General features: G+C 41.7%; 2 protein-coding genes across 2 annotated transcripts in view; both read left to right on the top strand.

Moving 5' to 3' along the window:
• The window catches only part of grid2 (glutamate receptor, ionotropic, delta 2), a 437,970-nt gene extending 434,597 nt beyond the window's left edge, over positions 1-3,373 (top strand). The window contains exon 20 of the mRNA XM_077561716.1: positions 553-3,373. Within this exon, the coding sequence (XP_077417842.1) occupies positions 553-1,023 (471 nt within the window). The 3' untranslated portion in view covers positions 1,024-3,373. The remainder of the gene's footprint in view (positions 1-552) is intronic.
• A 4,225-nt stretch (positions 3,374-7,598) lies between these two features.
• Positions 7,599-10,412, top strand: atoh1a (atonal bHLH transcription factor 1a). The gene is made up of 2 exons (XM_077561918.1): positions 7,599-7,986; positions 9,082-10,412. The coding sequence occupies exons 1-2, from the start codon at positions 7,815-7,817 to the stop codon at positions 9,786-9,788; spliced, it is 879 nt and encodes a 292-aa protein (XP_077418044.1). The 5' UTR covers positions 7,599-7,814; the 3' UTR covers positions 9,789-10,412.
• The last annotated feature ends 2,537 nt before the right edge of the window (positions 10,413-12,949 follow it).

Below are 12,949 nucleotides of genomic sequence, written 5' to 3'. Positions count from 1 at the left end.
TGCACTCCCTTAGAGACTTTGTAGAAGTGTTTGTATGTTCCTCTCTCTCAGTATCCTGACCATGGCTATCCCTCCCTCCATCTTTTCCCTTCCTCTTCTTCTTCACACCCTCATCACATCACCTTCACCCTACACCCAACAATCGCAATTTCCCATCTGATGACGCATCCTCCCCAATCACGTTGTGCTCGTGTTGCGGCCATTTGCTCACCTCGCCTATGATTGTTAATCCATTTTTACGTCAAATGGATGACGTGCGGAACTCATCCCACCCTTGTTTCCGTTTCTGTTTCCTCCTTTTCAACAACCAACTTTTGTTAACCTCCTCTCACAACTATTTCTGTACTTCACCTTTTACCAAACCTTCCTTTTCGAATCCCTTTGCTTCCTATTTGTTGGAAATGTTCCTTAAATCTCTCAAATTCTTTACATTTGACATACTTCCCACCTTTCTTTGTTCCTGTCCCTCGACTCTTTTTTGGCCCATCAACCGTCACGGCCTTCTGTTCTCCATCCTCCTCCTCCCCCTCGCCCCCCCGTCTCCGCCCGCAGGACGATAAGGAGATCGACCTGGAGCACCTACACCGCCGGGTTAACAGCCTGTGCACAGAGGACGAAAGCCCCCACAAGCAATTCTCCACCTCTTCCGTCGATCTGACCCCCCTGGACATGGACGCGCTGCCCGCCGCCCGCCAAGCCCTCGAGCAGATAAGCGACTTCCGTAACACGCACATCACCACCACCACCTTCATCCCCGAGCAGATCCAGACCCTCAGCCGCAGCCTGTCCACCAAAGCCGCCGCCGGGTTCTCCGCAGCCGGGTTCTCCGCCGGCTTCGGCGGCGCCGGTGGTGTCCTGCAGGACCACCGGACTGGTGGGGTCGGTCCTTTTAGGCAGAGGGCCCCCAACGGTGGCTTCTTCCGCAGCCCCATCAAAACAATGTCCTCCATCCCCTACCAGCCCACAGGTCCGGGACCTAACTTTGGATATGGCAACGACCCAGACAGGGGTACATCCATCTAAGTGCTTGCTTAGGGATGGTTTGGTAGGAAGGTTCAAGGGGGTGTGGTAAGATCCGATGGGGTTATGAAGCAAACAACGCTAAGAAAAACAGTCGGCGTAGACATCTATGTACATAGTAACTTTTCTGTTTTCAGTTTCTGCTTGGATGATTCCATTTTCTATGGGGGGGGCGAGAGGAGGTGGGGTTATGCTCGGACATTCGTTAGAGGTGCAATTGGGACCGGGTCCACAGAGAAATGATATTTTTGCTTTATTGGTGTTAATCTTGTGATTGTCCGGGGGGATTCTTTTGAGGGTGATGTTTTATGTTCCCTACCATGAAGACTGCCTGTCTGAAAACACCCCTTAAGAACTCTTGTATTGCTCTCCCGCACTCCAGCTCGACCTCGGCGGTGGTCTAGCCGCGACACAACAACCTTGTATGATTTGTCTCAATCCCTTGGAGTATTGCGAGAGTACTTGGCAGGTTTTATCCAAAAGTCGGAGTTCGTGCTCAAGTATCTCTTGCTCTTAAAATGCCCGATCATCTCTCCCGATCAACGGGGGCCCAAGACCAGACGTGGGAACAAACGCAAATAGCTTGCCGGTGAACTTTTAAACATCTTAATGACGCTGTACAAAAACGACGTCCGTCATTTTGGTGTGTCGACATGAACATTCTTTGATGCACATTGAAGACGCTTTGTGAACCCCACTGCACTGCAACAGTGCCCACAGACCTGTAAGTGATTGTATGTGGATCTGACCTTTTTTTTTTATTTGTTTTTTTCCTCACATGGTACTGTATTATCTGCTTTTCAAGTCATGGTGAGACCTTTTAATCAGACTCTACAGAAAGGTAATAGGGAGGAAAGAAAACAACAAAAAAACATAAGAGAAAGGATTTTAGTGCTTATTATATGTCTTTTTATGAGATTTGTTTTCAAAAGAAAAAAATATTTTAACACGTGGAATGTGTTTTTGGTCAGGAAATACAAAAAAAAATAACATTGTTCTGAGCTGTGTAATTGTTTGAACTGCTTAAATCAGCGCTGTAGTCTATTTTTTTATTTTTTTGGTCCATGCAACATTCAAATCATATGTTTACATTTTTGGCTTTAGTTTCAATGCCGTCATCCTCTAGAATCATGTTTTGAGTCATTTACTCAATTTTTATCACTTGTAAAATGGGTTTTGTATTGAAGAGAAGCCACTGCAACAGCATTTTCAGAACAGGCCTTACACGCCAACTAAGTTACTGTACCCCCTTTGCAACTGCCAGTCAAGCCCCAGATGTCCTAGCATAGCAGAAAACACCCAAGAGCAGACCAGTTTGGAATATCTTTTCCTGTCATGTCAAGTGTACTCTTTCTATGACTTGTTTTTAAAGTGCCAATTAATTCCAACAAGACCATTAAGGTGCATTTCAGTGGTGAAAAGGGGGGTGCAGTACATTAAGAGCATTTTGTGGGGGTTGGGGTTGGTTCAATTGGAAACCAATCGGTTTTCACTGACACTTAATAATTGATCATGTTATCGTTGTTTAGCACAATTTTTCAGTTTATCTTTAAGAGCTAAAAACGTTGTGCATAGAGAACTCGATCCAAGCCACAGTGTTTAGAAGCAAGCGTTCTTAGGTGTTCTTTTCAATATTGTTAGGCTGCAGTATGGCTACTGAATGGTAAAATAGGACATTTATAAAAGTTTTATTTAGTATAAATGAAAGACATTATTAATGAAAAAAATGTATATTTTACATGTTAATACTATTTTTGTTAAACAAAAAGGAAACTATCATGATAAGCTTTTGTGTTTTGTTTATTTTTTTCCCCCTTCCCACAGTGTTTCCCAAACTTTTTCCAACTCAAAACCCAAAGGGAATTCCTCTGTGGGGAAATAATACATTTATTTCAACATGAGTAATTGATTATTAACACAAAATTGACCCGTGACCCATTTTGGCTCCAAACAAGAAGTTTGGGAAACCCTGCCTTACATGATCAACATCAACACATACATCAAAACCCTTTTGCATACACCATTCTCAGTTATTAGATTTTGGTTCTGTCTAAATAACAAAAATTGGCAATCTATTCATTAAAAAGTAGCATGCAAAAAAACGTTCTCCTGCCGCTATCTGTTGACATTTTTGTTTTTAATTTCACATATAGAACTACAGATTTTACTTGATAATTTTCCAAAATAATAATTACAACAACTAAAAAAGAAAATATGATGTACAGTATTTAAGATAGGCCTATTTTGTTGTATGTGTTGCATATTATTCAAAAACTGAACAAACCAGGGCCTCTGTTACAGGTGGCAAAGCTTTCTGTGTATAATTTGTCTAATAAACAGGTTTTCTACAGTGGGATGCTTCATGTTGTTTTTACAAAGGAAAACCTAATCTGCAGTATCACATCATGTCCTGCACATGTACAGCAGTGGCGCGAGGTGAGGATTGGCCACTAGATGTCAGCAAAGGCAAGTATGATACAGTACTGTACAATGTGTTTTTCTTTCAGGCATGGTACTCAGATATTTTTTTTTAAAATATATAACATCATTTTGTATTAGACTACATGTATCTGGAAAAAATACATGTTTGTTGTCCTCTTTTTCAGTAAAATGCCATGGTAGTAGACAGAGGTAAGTAAATATTCATTAGGGGGGTTCGTGTCACTTAAGTCATTGGATACTCATGTTGTCACAGTGTGGTCACGGAGCGGCGTGGTGTCTGTCGGCGTGTGAGGTGGAGGACCCAAAATGAAGAAGAACCACAGCAGGAGTGCAGGCGAGACTGGCGTGCTTTATTTTACAGAACACACTAACCAGGGTACTGGTTAATGCTAACTAAACAAGGAACTGAAAAGATACACCATCAAAGTGACAGACAAGACTCCGGGGTTGACCGTGACAAGCGGCAATGATCCCATGCCGACTGATCTCCACCCGGGAATTAAATGCACCCACACTAATTAGATAACTAGTCACACCTGGGGCCAGGCACAAGTGGCTGAGGGCCCGGATTGGTCAACCCGCGGAAGGGCGGGAACCCACTCGGGGCCCTCAACCAAAGCCAGATCTTCCCAGACATGACACATGTGGCCCTTGGGAACTACCTTTGGCCCCATGATGGTGACCCGTTGCTCAAGGATTAATTCATCAACTGTAATGCTACTTGTTTAGCTTTTTGTGCCATCACAACCAGAAATTGGCTCTTTTTTTTATGCTTCAGAGGAGTAAAGGGTCTGGCGGTACAGTATGACCAATACAATTACTTTCTGTATAAATTAAGTATGAAAAGCTTGAACTGTAGCTGAAAACACAATGCTATTGTAATAACCAGAGAATCCCGCTGTCCCCTCCACATTGAGTCTGTCAGTCCTCTTCAAAGGGTAATTAGTTTTGATTTATTTTAGTTTGATTTATTACAGTGAATATAGAATGTCTATACACCCATGTTCAAATGCCAGGATTTTGTCATCCATTAAAAAAAATAATAATAATTAAAACACCACTAATGTGATCTATTACTCATGCCAATTGATAAGGGGGAGGGGGATTTACAGGGGAAGTAAAAATAACTTTAAAAATGTGATTGCAGAAGTGTGCACACCCTGAAAACTTGCACTTGGATGTGTATTTAGAATTTACCAGCCACATTCAAACTCATGTCAGCACACACCAGCCACCATTTAAATTGCCTCCGTGTAACCCCAAACAAATTTTAAAAAGTTCTAGTAGGCTTTTCCTGACATTTTTTTCCCCACCAAACAGCTTTTGGAATGCTGGCCTAAAGGTTTACACTTGGTTTCATTGGACCACAAAACATGTTTCTGCATGTGTTTGAGATATTGTATCAAGATTTTGGTCCAATAAAACCAAGACTGACCGCTCATCATCACCAAAAGGACAAAATACGAAAAGTAATGCTTGGTGGTGGCATCATGCTTTATTGGGGCAGTTTGTCTTCAGCTGGAAACATGGCTGGACTGGCCATCTTCCATGCAGGGCAGATGCCCGGTGGGCCGGACGGAGTCTTTCGGGGCCAATGCAGTGTTTTTTTTTTAATTATTATTTTCCTCCATTTTACCCCAAGAGTAGATAATAGAATATAGAGAGCAAAATGAACCATCAGTTAATTTCAGTTGCAGAACTATGTGTTAGGCAGGTGTACTCAAGAATCGGGCTGGGCCGGCAGCCTTTTTTTTTTGTTTGTTTGTTTTTTTTTTTGTGACAATTCAGCCCTGGCTAGAACCGGCTTTAGAACATGTGAAAGAAATTATGAACTGTTCCAAGTAACATTCAGTGTTAGCACAAAATCTTCAGGCTTCTGCTAGAAAGCACCAAAAAAAAAAAAAGATAGGTGTGTGCTGAATCCAATTTAACATTAGCTTAAATTTGTTTAAAATGAGGTGGACACACTTTTTTCAGTGTATTTTTACCTCTAAAAGTTTTGAAATTATTTATCTCAGCCTTATTTTGTTTTTGTTTTACCTCACAAAAACCTGTGATTTGAATGGGGGTGTGTGGACTTTTTATATCCATTGTAAATGTTTTATTTGAGTCGCATTCATGGGCAGTGCCACAGTGAACCACAGCCGGCCGGGCTCGAGGTCCCTCTCGTGCCCCTCCTCACTCCAGCCGCGTGCCTGTCGCGTCTCGGTCTCCCGGGAGACGAGTATGAGGAGCGGCAGCACGCAGACTCCTCTCCCCGGCACTGGAATGATGGAAGCCCCTCACCCCCTCACCCCTACCCTTGCTCCCTTCTCTCATCCCCTCCTATAGAGGAGGCGCCCCCCACAGGCATGACCAATGGAACATAGAGTCTCCATTGTGGCGGCGACACTTTAATAATGGCCGGCTACAATATCCAACCTGTCGGTAGCCTCAGGAGCCCCGTTGGATGGAGGCGGGGGCTTGTAGGTGGAGAGAGGGGCCAACGCTTGGCGCCAGACCGACGTCCCTTGTGATGGATGCATGAATAAAAAATACCTTGTTATGGATGGAAGACTGCTTGCAGAAAATAATATCTTGGTTCAGAAACTTCATTCATTTGTAGACTCTGTCCTCAAACCAAAAGTTCTTAAACCAAAACAATGTTTCCAATTGAAATTAATGGAAACACAATTTATCCGTTCCAGACTCAAAATTAAGTTGTGGTTACAGAAATAAGTGAAAGCATGCTTTATTATGAAGAAATAGCACAGATAATTTCCTGGTGAATTGCTGAGCTACGTCATTCTGTATTAAATAAAGAAGCTTTTACCAATATGCTATATGTTGGTGCCATTGATAGATATATTGTTTAGTGGGACAGTAGTTGACAATCAGTGAGCTACTGTATTCAACAATCTTAATTGTGCATGCTCTAATTAGGCTAAATAGCCCACTATTAGTGCATGACATCATTGGCCACACATATGCACTTTAAAGTTTGCTCTTTTGATCGCTCTTTTACATTGTTTCCTTCTTCAATGGGATGATCGCAGGTTTACACACACACTTACGTGTGTCAGTAAGGGAGCCTAGCTCATGTTTCTGAAGCCTCCCGCGAAGACTCATACACCCGACAGGGCGTTCCGAGGCTCAGATCAAAAGGGTTGTGGAGCGCGACAAAAGCAGAATGAAACTGGAGATCATGGAAAAGAGAGAGAGAACCCCATGAGCCATTTGTATTTATTTTGTACAGTTTATATCTCTCTTTTGTTTTGCCTCTTTTTTATTTTGGGTGTAATTCTACTGTGGAATGCTAGATGGCAGCACACAATTTAGGTGAACCTGTGAATTTGGCTAAAAAAGAAGATTAAAAACAAAAAGTACACTATTTCAGATCACCCTTATTGTTGCTGAAGATCAATGCCCGTCCTCTTCAATCCTGCTTTTTACGCCTACATTCATGTGACAATTTACACAAAAATTATGTGAGAATATATTTCATTTCTGATTCTATGAAATAAATGAATGAGAAAAAATATTTTAAAAATACATTAATTAAATAAATAAAAAACATTAAAAAAAATAAGACAACACATTTCAATCCTTTAAAAGCTAATAATTATTATTATTATTTTTCACAAGATTTACACTCCTGCTTGATTTCATGCTAAACTTTTTTTTCTGCAACTTTTGAGGCATTTTGGCATGTAAAACTTTTTAAAAAGTTTCGAGACTCCTGCACATGCAGACATAATATGTCTCTAAACTTTTGACCGCACTGCACAGTTGTTTGTTTGTTCCACAGTGGGTTCTCAATGTATTGATTTAAGTCAGGACTGGGGACATATTCAAATACAGTACGTTATAATTACAGGAATATTTGCATTTAAAAACGTTTAGGTCATAAATATGAAACAACTGCAAAATGGTTAAAAACCGTGAGCATGCTCATCTGTCGGAAGCAAGTCGACGCACATTCAAGCACGTCACGTTACACATGGTGCACGCTCCTCACCTAAAAAACCGTGCACGTGTGTATTGAGGGTCCCCTTTGCTTAAAATATCCCTTTTGTAGTCTTATATAAACAGTACAACTTTCAGGGGGGGGGGTTCTCCTTTGAGGCTTTTTCCATCTTCTTCTTTTTCCTTTTTTTTTTTGGCCTCTTCTCATTGGTCGACTACACGCGACCTGAGCGAGGAGGGGGGCTGCGAGACGCGTGCCGCCTTTTAAACGGACGCGGCGTCTCCAGACACCAGAGACACGCGACCCGCGCTCCTCCTCACGCAGCGCGGAAGCCAAAGCGTCCCCGGTAATCGTGTTTAGACCACCACCACCTGTAGGAGTTGTTTGCGCGGCGTGGGGGTGAAACATGGACGTCCTAAGCGTGGCAGACTGGTGTCAGGGCGCCAAGGAGGCGAGCTATGAAAGTGACCCACGCGACTGGCTCGCTCCCGCGCAGCCCTCCGGCACCTGCGACGCACGCGACTCTTCGGCGGACTACCTGGGACATTCGCCCTGCTCCAGCACCGGGTCTTATCGCGGTGAGCCTCTTTGCTGATTCGCATGCATGCATGCAAACTCCAAGAAGTTTTTGTCGCGTGTGGACTTTTCAAGGAGCGTTATCCTCAGATTGTGATTAGTGACATTTGAAAAGAAAGAAACTATTTGTTTTACTAAAATGCTTGGAAATTAGGATTCTATATAGGAGAAGTTAAATTAATTAATATGGTATGTTCCATAAAATGTGGCGGTAAAATGAAAACGTATTTTTTTCTGAAAACTTGAAAATTGCAATAATAGCTGGGATATAAGTTTTTATGGTGAGTGCCAGAAAGTTTGAATATCGCAAAGTTAGGTAAAGGGTTGAAAGTTTTTTTGCTGCATTCCACAATAATTTGAATTTTAATATCTAGAACAAGTTAAATGAAGTTGGGATGGTGTTTTCTAGTAAACTTGGGAATTGGAATGTCATGACAAAAAAATTATTTTATACAGTGACTTCCAGAAAACATGATAATTAGAAAGTTATAGGACAAGTTCGTTTAAATGATGATGGTGTTTTCAGTTAAATTTGCAATGAAAGATTTGGGCGAATGCAATGAAATGCTGATTATTATTATTAATTATGAAACGTGTGAAACTGAAAACTTCGGACAAGTAGCCTAAGTTTGTTATTGCATTTTAGAGAACAGGGAAATTAGAAAGCTATAAATAAATTACTATAAAGGCAAGTGTAGTTGGTGCGTTGCATGTGAAATTACAAAGCTTGGACCAGGCTGACAAAGTTTGTATGGTGCTTCCAGTACACTGGATAATTATAACACGAGGAGGTTAAATGATTTTCAAGTGCGGTATGTTCACGAGAACTTAGAAGTTAGAAAACAAAGTTAAATGAAGGCGCAATTTGACGTCCTGGTGGGGAAATTAAAATGGTAAAGTTCAATTAAGATTTGATGACCAAAGAGGGAAACTGCAAAAGTCTATATGAGAAAGAAAAAAAACAAGTAGCCTATAGGCCTACTTCTTATTGATGTTTATGCTTGTCATATTTCCCAGTGGTCCGTAAATGCCACATCGGTAGTTGATGTGACGTCACATTGGTTCTCTGATTAAGAAAAACTTTCCTGCTATTCCAGAGAGTGGCTCGCCAGACTCTGAGGGTCACCCCAGCCCTCCCAGCTACCGAAAAACGGCCATGGGCTCGCTCAAAGTCCGGGACCTATGCCGCCTGAAGGGCCTGGTGGTCGCCGGGGCCGAGCAGGACGCTTCCGCCCGGCAGAGGGCCCCGTCTAGCAAGCCCGCCAACGGCGTGCAGCGGCAGAGGCGCGTGGCCGCCAACGCCCGGGAGCGGCGGCGCATGCACGGCCTGAACCACGCCTTCGACGCCCTCCGCAACGTCATCCCGGCGCTGGACAACGACAAGAAGCTGTCCAAGTACGAAACGCTACAAATGGCGCAGATTTACATAAACGCCCTGGCGGAGCTCCTGGAAGACCCAGCGCCGTCTTCGAACGCCTCCAACCCGCCAAAGAACGAGCTGATGCCGTCACCTTCCGCGGGGTTCGACGGAGTTGCTCCGCAGTCGCCATCACAGCCGAGGACCAACTCGTCCGAGGGCCAGCTGGCCGCGCACATCGACGCCATGTCGCTGCGCGCAGCCTTCGACGAAGTCTCGTTCCCCGCCTTGCAGGTGGAGGGAGTGGGGGGCTCCCCTGCGGCGGCGGGGCCCGGTGGCCGTGTGGACTCGCCCCGCAGCGACGGCGAGTTTTCCCCGCGCTCCCACTTCAGTGACTCGGATGAGATGGCGGCGGAAGAGGACGAGCTTCACGCGGTCTCTTTCTAAAATATTCTCAAAAAATATATATATATGTATTTCAACACCACGTAAGCCCAGCAGTGTCAACCAAATTACTCGCAAACGTTTTTGACAATTATTTCTTTGTGACATATTAATTTGGTTCATGCCAATTTGAGGTTGCCAGGTCTCATCGCCATGTTATTCCCCATTTCACTCCAACCAAAAATAAGCAGTCCAGTCTTTTCACAAAATTGTATTTTTATTGTTTGTATAATGTATTTTGTTTGCAATTTCAAAAGTTCACCATGTGCACTTTAAAATAGTAATGTGTAGCCTATATGAGCCAGGGGCTTGACAAAATAATGATTTTTATTCCACACCACAAAAAAAAAAAAATTGCCTGCTTGTCTAGTATAGAACTGCCAATTCTTCCAATAGAGCCTATTTATGTAGCCTTCATTGCTGCCTTCCTTTTTTGTACTTTGCTCCTGTTTTTGTTTTGTTTTTTGTATGTGTGTCTTTTGCTTTCACTGGATGAGATTAATTGACATGTATATTTATTGTTTTGTTTTAATTTGTTATAGTTTTGTAATACATAGGTAACTTCTGGAAAAGTTATAATTTTGCCATTCGTTGTTTGTTCATTTGATTTTGGAAATAAAAAGTAAACGAAAAAAATGTTTCCTTGTTTTTAATGATCCTAACAGATCCAATTATTACTTTTGCAGCATAAGGTTAACAGTCTGCTCATTTTGACACCAGGTGAAATCAAATCTACAGCATTTCAAACGCAATGAAAATTGCTATTACAAAATGGCGCATTTACATTTTGTGTAAATATTTGCATGCTGCTTTTTTTCTGCAGTTCAGTAAATTTCAATTAACATTAAAGGGCATGTATAGGCCCTAAACTCAAAAACTGAAACTTAAGTTATTTTAAAATGCAGGCTTTGCTATATTTTGTTTTCTACATTTGCAAAATGCAAATAAATTACATATGTGACACGCTGCTTGTTGTATTTTGGCTTCTTTTAAAAGTAAAAAAAAAAATGCAACAAAAAGCTGCAAACCTATTGTAGAGTTGCAATGGGAGTGTTCGATGTAAACAAAGTTTGACATATCTCTTTGTTTTATTTTGTAGATAAAAACTATAAGTTGCTATATATAGCATTTCTCCAATTGTCTTTCAATGTAACAGCTCCAAATGTATAATTGAATTAATGGCGAGGGGAAAATGTTTTAAAGTAGATATCCATCAGTTTGTCATGCTGTATTTCTTATATTGTTCAGTCTTTCATTTGGAAACCTAAACCAATTTGAAAAAAACAAATCTAACTTGGGTGTAAGTTATTTCCAATAACGACGAGTTTATACGCCCCCAAACTAAAAAAAAAAATGGCATCAATATCTAGGACATAGTTATAGCTTGTTGTTGCTGTATTTAAAAATAAACATAAAATCAAATATAACTAACGTCAGCAAACTTCGAGTTGCAAAGTTTGTCTTTCAATTACAATTTTCTGTTTAATGAGCATACGTTTGACATGTAGTTCTTGCTATATTATTTAACTTTTTTTTAAATTATACTGTCATGACTGCGTTGCTTACCATCTAACATCATTTCGGTGCTTACTGTCATATAGAGACGAACAAATAACAACAACTCTTTTTGTGTCTGCACTGTGCTGTCAAGTAAGAGAGAGGCCTTAAATTGACATCTTGTAGATTGTTATATAATGTTATCCTCTATGTGTTTCAAAATAATCCATCTATCTAACAAGAGTCTTGTTTTATTGTTTTTTTTTTCTCCTCCACATCAATCAAATTCACTTGCAATGTGCAGTCAGGTGTATTGCGGTGACAATAGTTGATCTGTAAGAGGCCCAGTGGATAATACAAAGCCCCAAAGGGACGTCCCCATACTCATTTCCATTAGTTTTAACGGCACATTCAACATCTGATCTCCTCTCTCGAGTCATTTAATAGTAAACAAATGCACGCGCTCGCTCGCCATATGCCGTGTGCATGTGTGTGCGTGTGCTTGCGAAAGCAAAGTTTTAACGCTGTACCGAGTTAGCTTGTTTTTTGTTTTTTTTCCTTTTGTTGTCTTCCAGTCTGAAGTGTTGCTGCAGCATAATGTTAAACGAGTCTGCAGCGTGCATTCCGTCGGGCGGCTTTTGTCCGTGCATGCGCCAGAGGTGTTGGATGGCCCCGGAGCGGGGAGCTTGCGCGCTGTCAGCTGGTGAGCGCTCGCGTCCCGGAGGATGCACGCACGCGCCCCTGCGCACGCACAGGTCGGTTGTCTCGCTCTTTCAGCACAAACAAACACGTGGACGCACGCACGCACAGCCAAACGCCCCAACCTCCCTCCCTCCCTCCCTCCCTCCCTCCGCCATCTCGCTTTCTTTTTTCCACTCCATCTTTACAGCTCTTTACAAAGTTTGTGCGGGATCTGACGCGCGCGCGCGCACACACACACACACACACACATGAGAAATTATTCATGCATCCTGAAAAGCCAGCCATGTCGCAGCGCCCCCTTCATGGCCTCCTCTTGTTCAATTATTAACCGATATGCAGGGAGTGTATTATAGATGATCGCTACTGCTCGCATCGGACTCCGATCACATTTCTCTAAACACAGCAGAGATGATGCGAGGAGTGCCACGGATGTTGCTGCAATGTTAGAAAGATAGGCCTAGCAGGCCTATTTATATAATATTTTATTATGTGATATAATTTACAATGACCAATGGAAAAAGTGTGAAATAACATTTCTCCCCAAAAACAACTACATTTAACTATATATCACACTTTCCTGTAAATTGCATTAAATTAATGGCAATTTTCTATTCTTCTCATTTCTAGTTATCGGCTGCTGTCTTGAGAACCGACACCTTGAAATAAGGTCGGGTATCGATGCCGGTATTGGTATTCACCCATCCTGAATGGACTAGAGTATTTTTCTTTTCATGCGATTGTGTTTCTTGAATACAATAAATAAAAGTTATTATGTTTTTTTTTTATCACAAAATGTGACAATGAATGCTGATTGTTTGATGAACTGTATGCATACAGATTTTTTTTTCTTTTGATAAAAAACAGACCCAAAAAATTGGGGCACTAATTTTAAAAATCACAACATTTAAGTCTTTAAATGGACATATATTGAAATAATTTAGGCCTATTTGGTAGATGATACTGCA

This window comes from Vanacampus margaritifer, chromosome 3 (genome assembly GCF_051991255.1).
Source record: "Vanacampus margaritifer isolate UIUO_Vmar chromosome 3, RoL_Vmar_1.0, whole genome shotgun sequence".
Taxonomy (NCBI): Eukaryota; Metazoa; Chordata; class Actinopteri; order Syngnathiformes; family Syngnathidae; genus Vanacampus; species Vanacampus margaritifer.
The sequence above is the reverse complement of the archived record's forward strand: the minus strand, read 5'-3'. Positions and strand labels throughout refer to the sequence as shown.

Excerpts from the sequence above, each read along its gene's own strand:
- atoh1a (XM_077561918.1), top strand. The coding sequence starts at position 7,815 with ATGGACGTCCTAAGCGTGGCAGACTGGTGTCAGGGCGCCAAGGAGGCG. Across the intron at positions 7,987-9,081 it reads CAGCACCGGGTCTTATCGCG|AGAGTGGCTCGCCAGACTCT; the intron begins GTGAGCCTCTTT and ends CTGCTATTCCAG.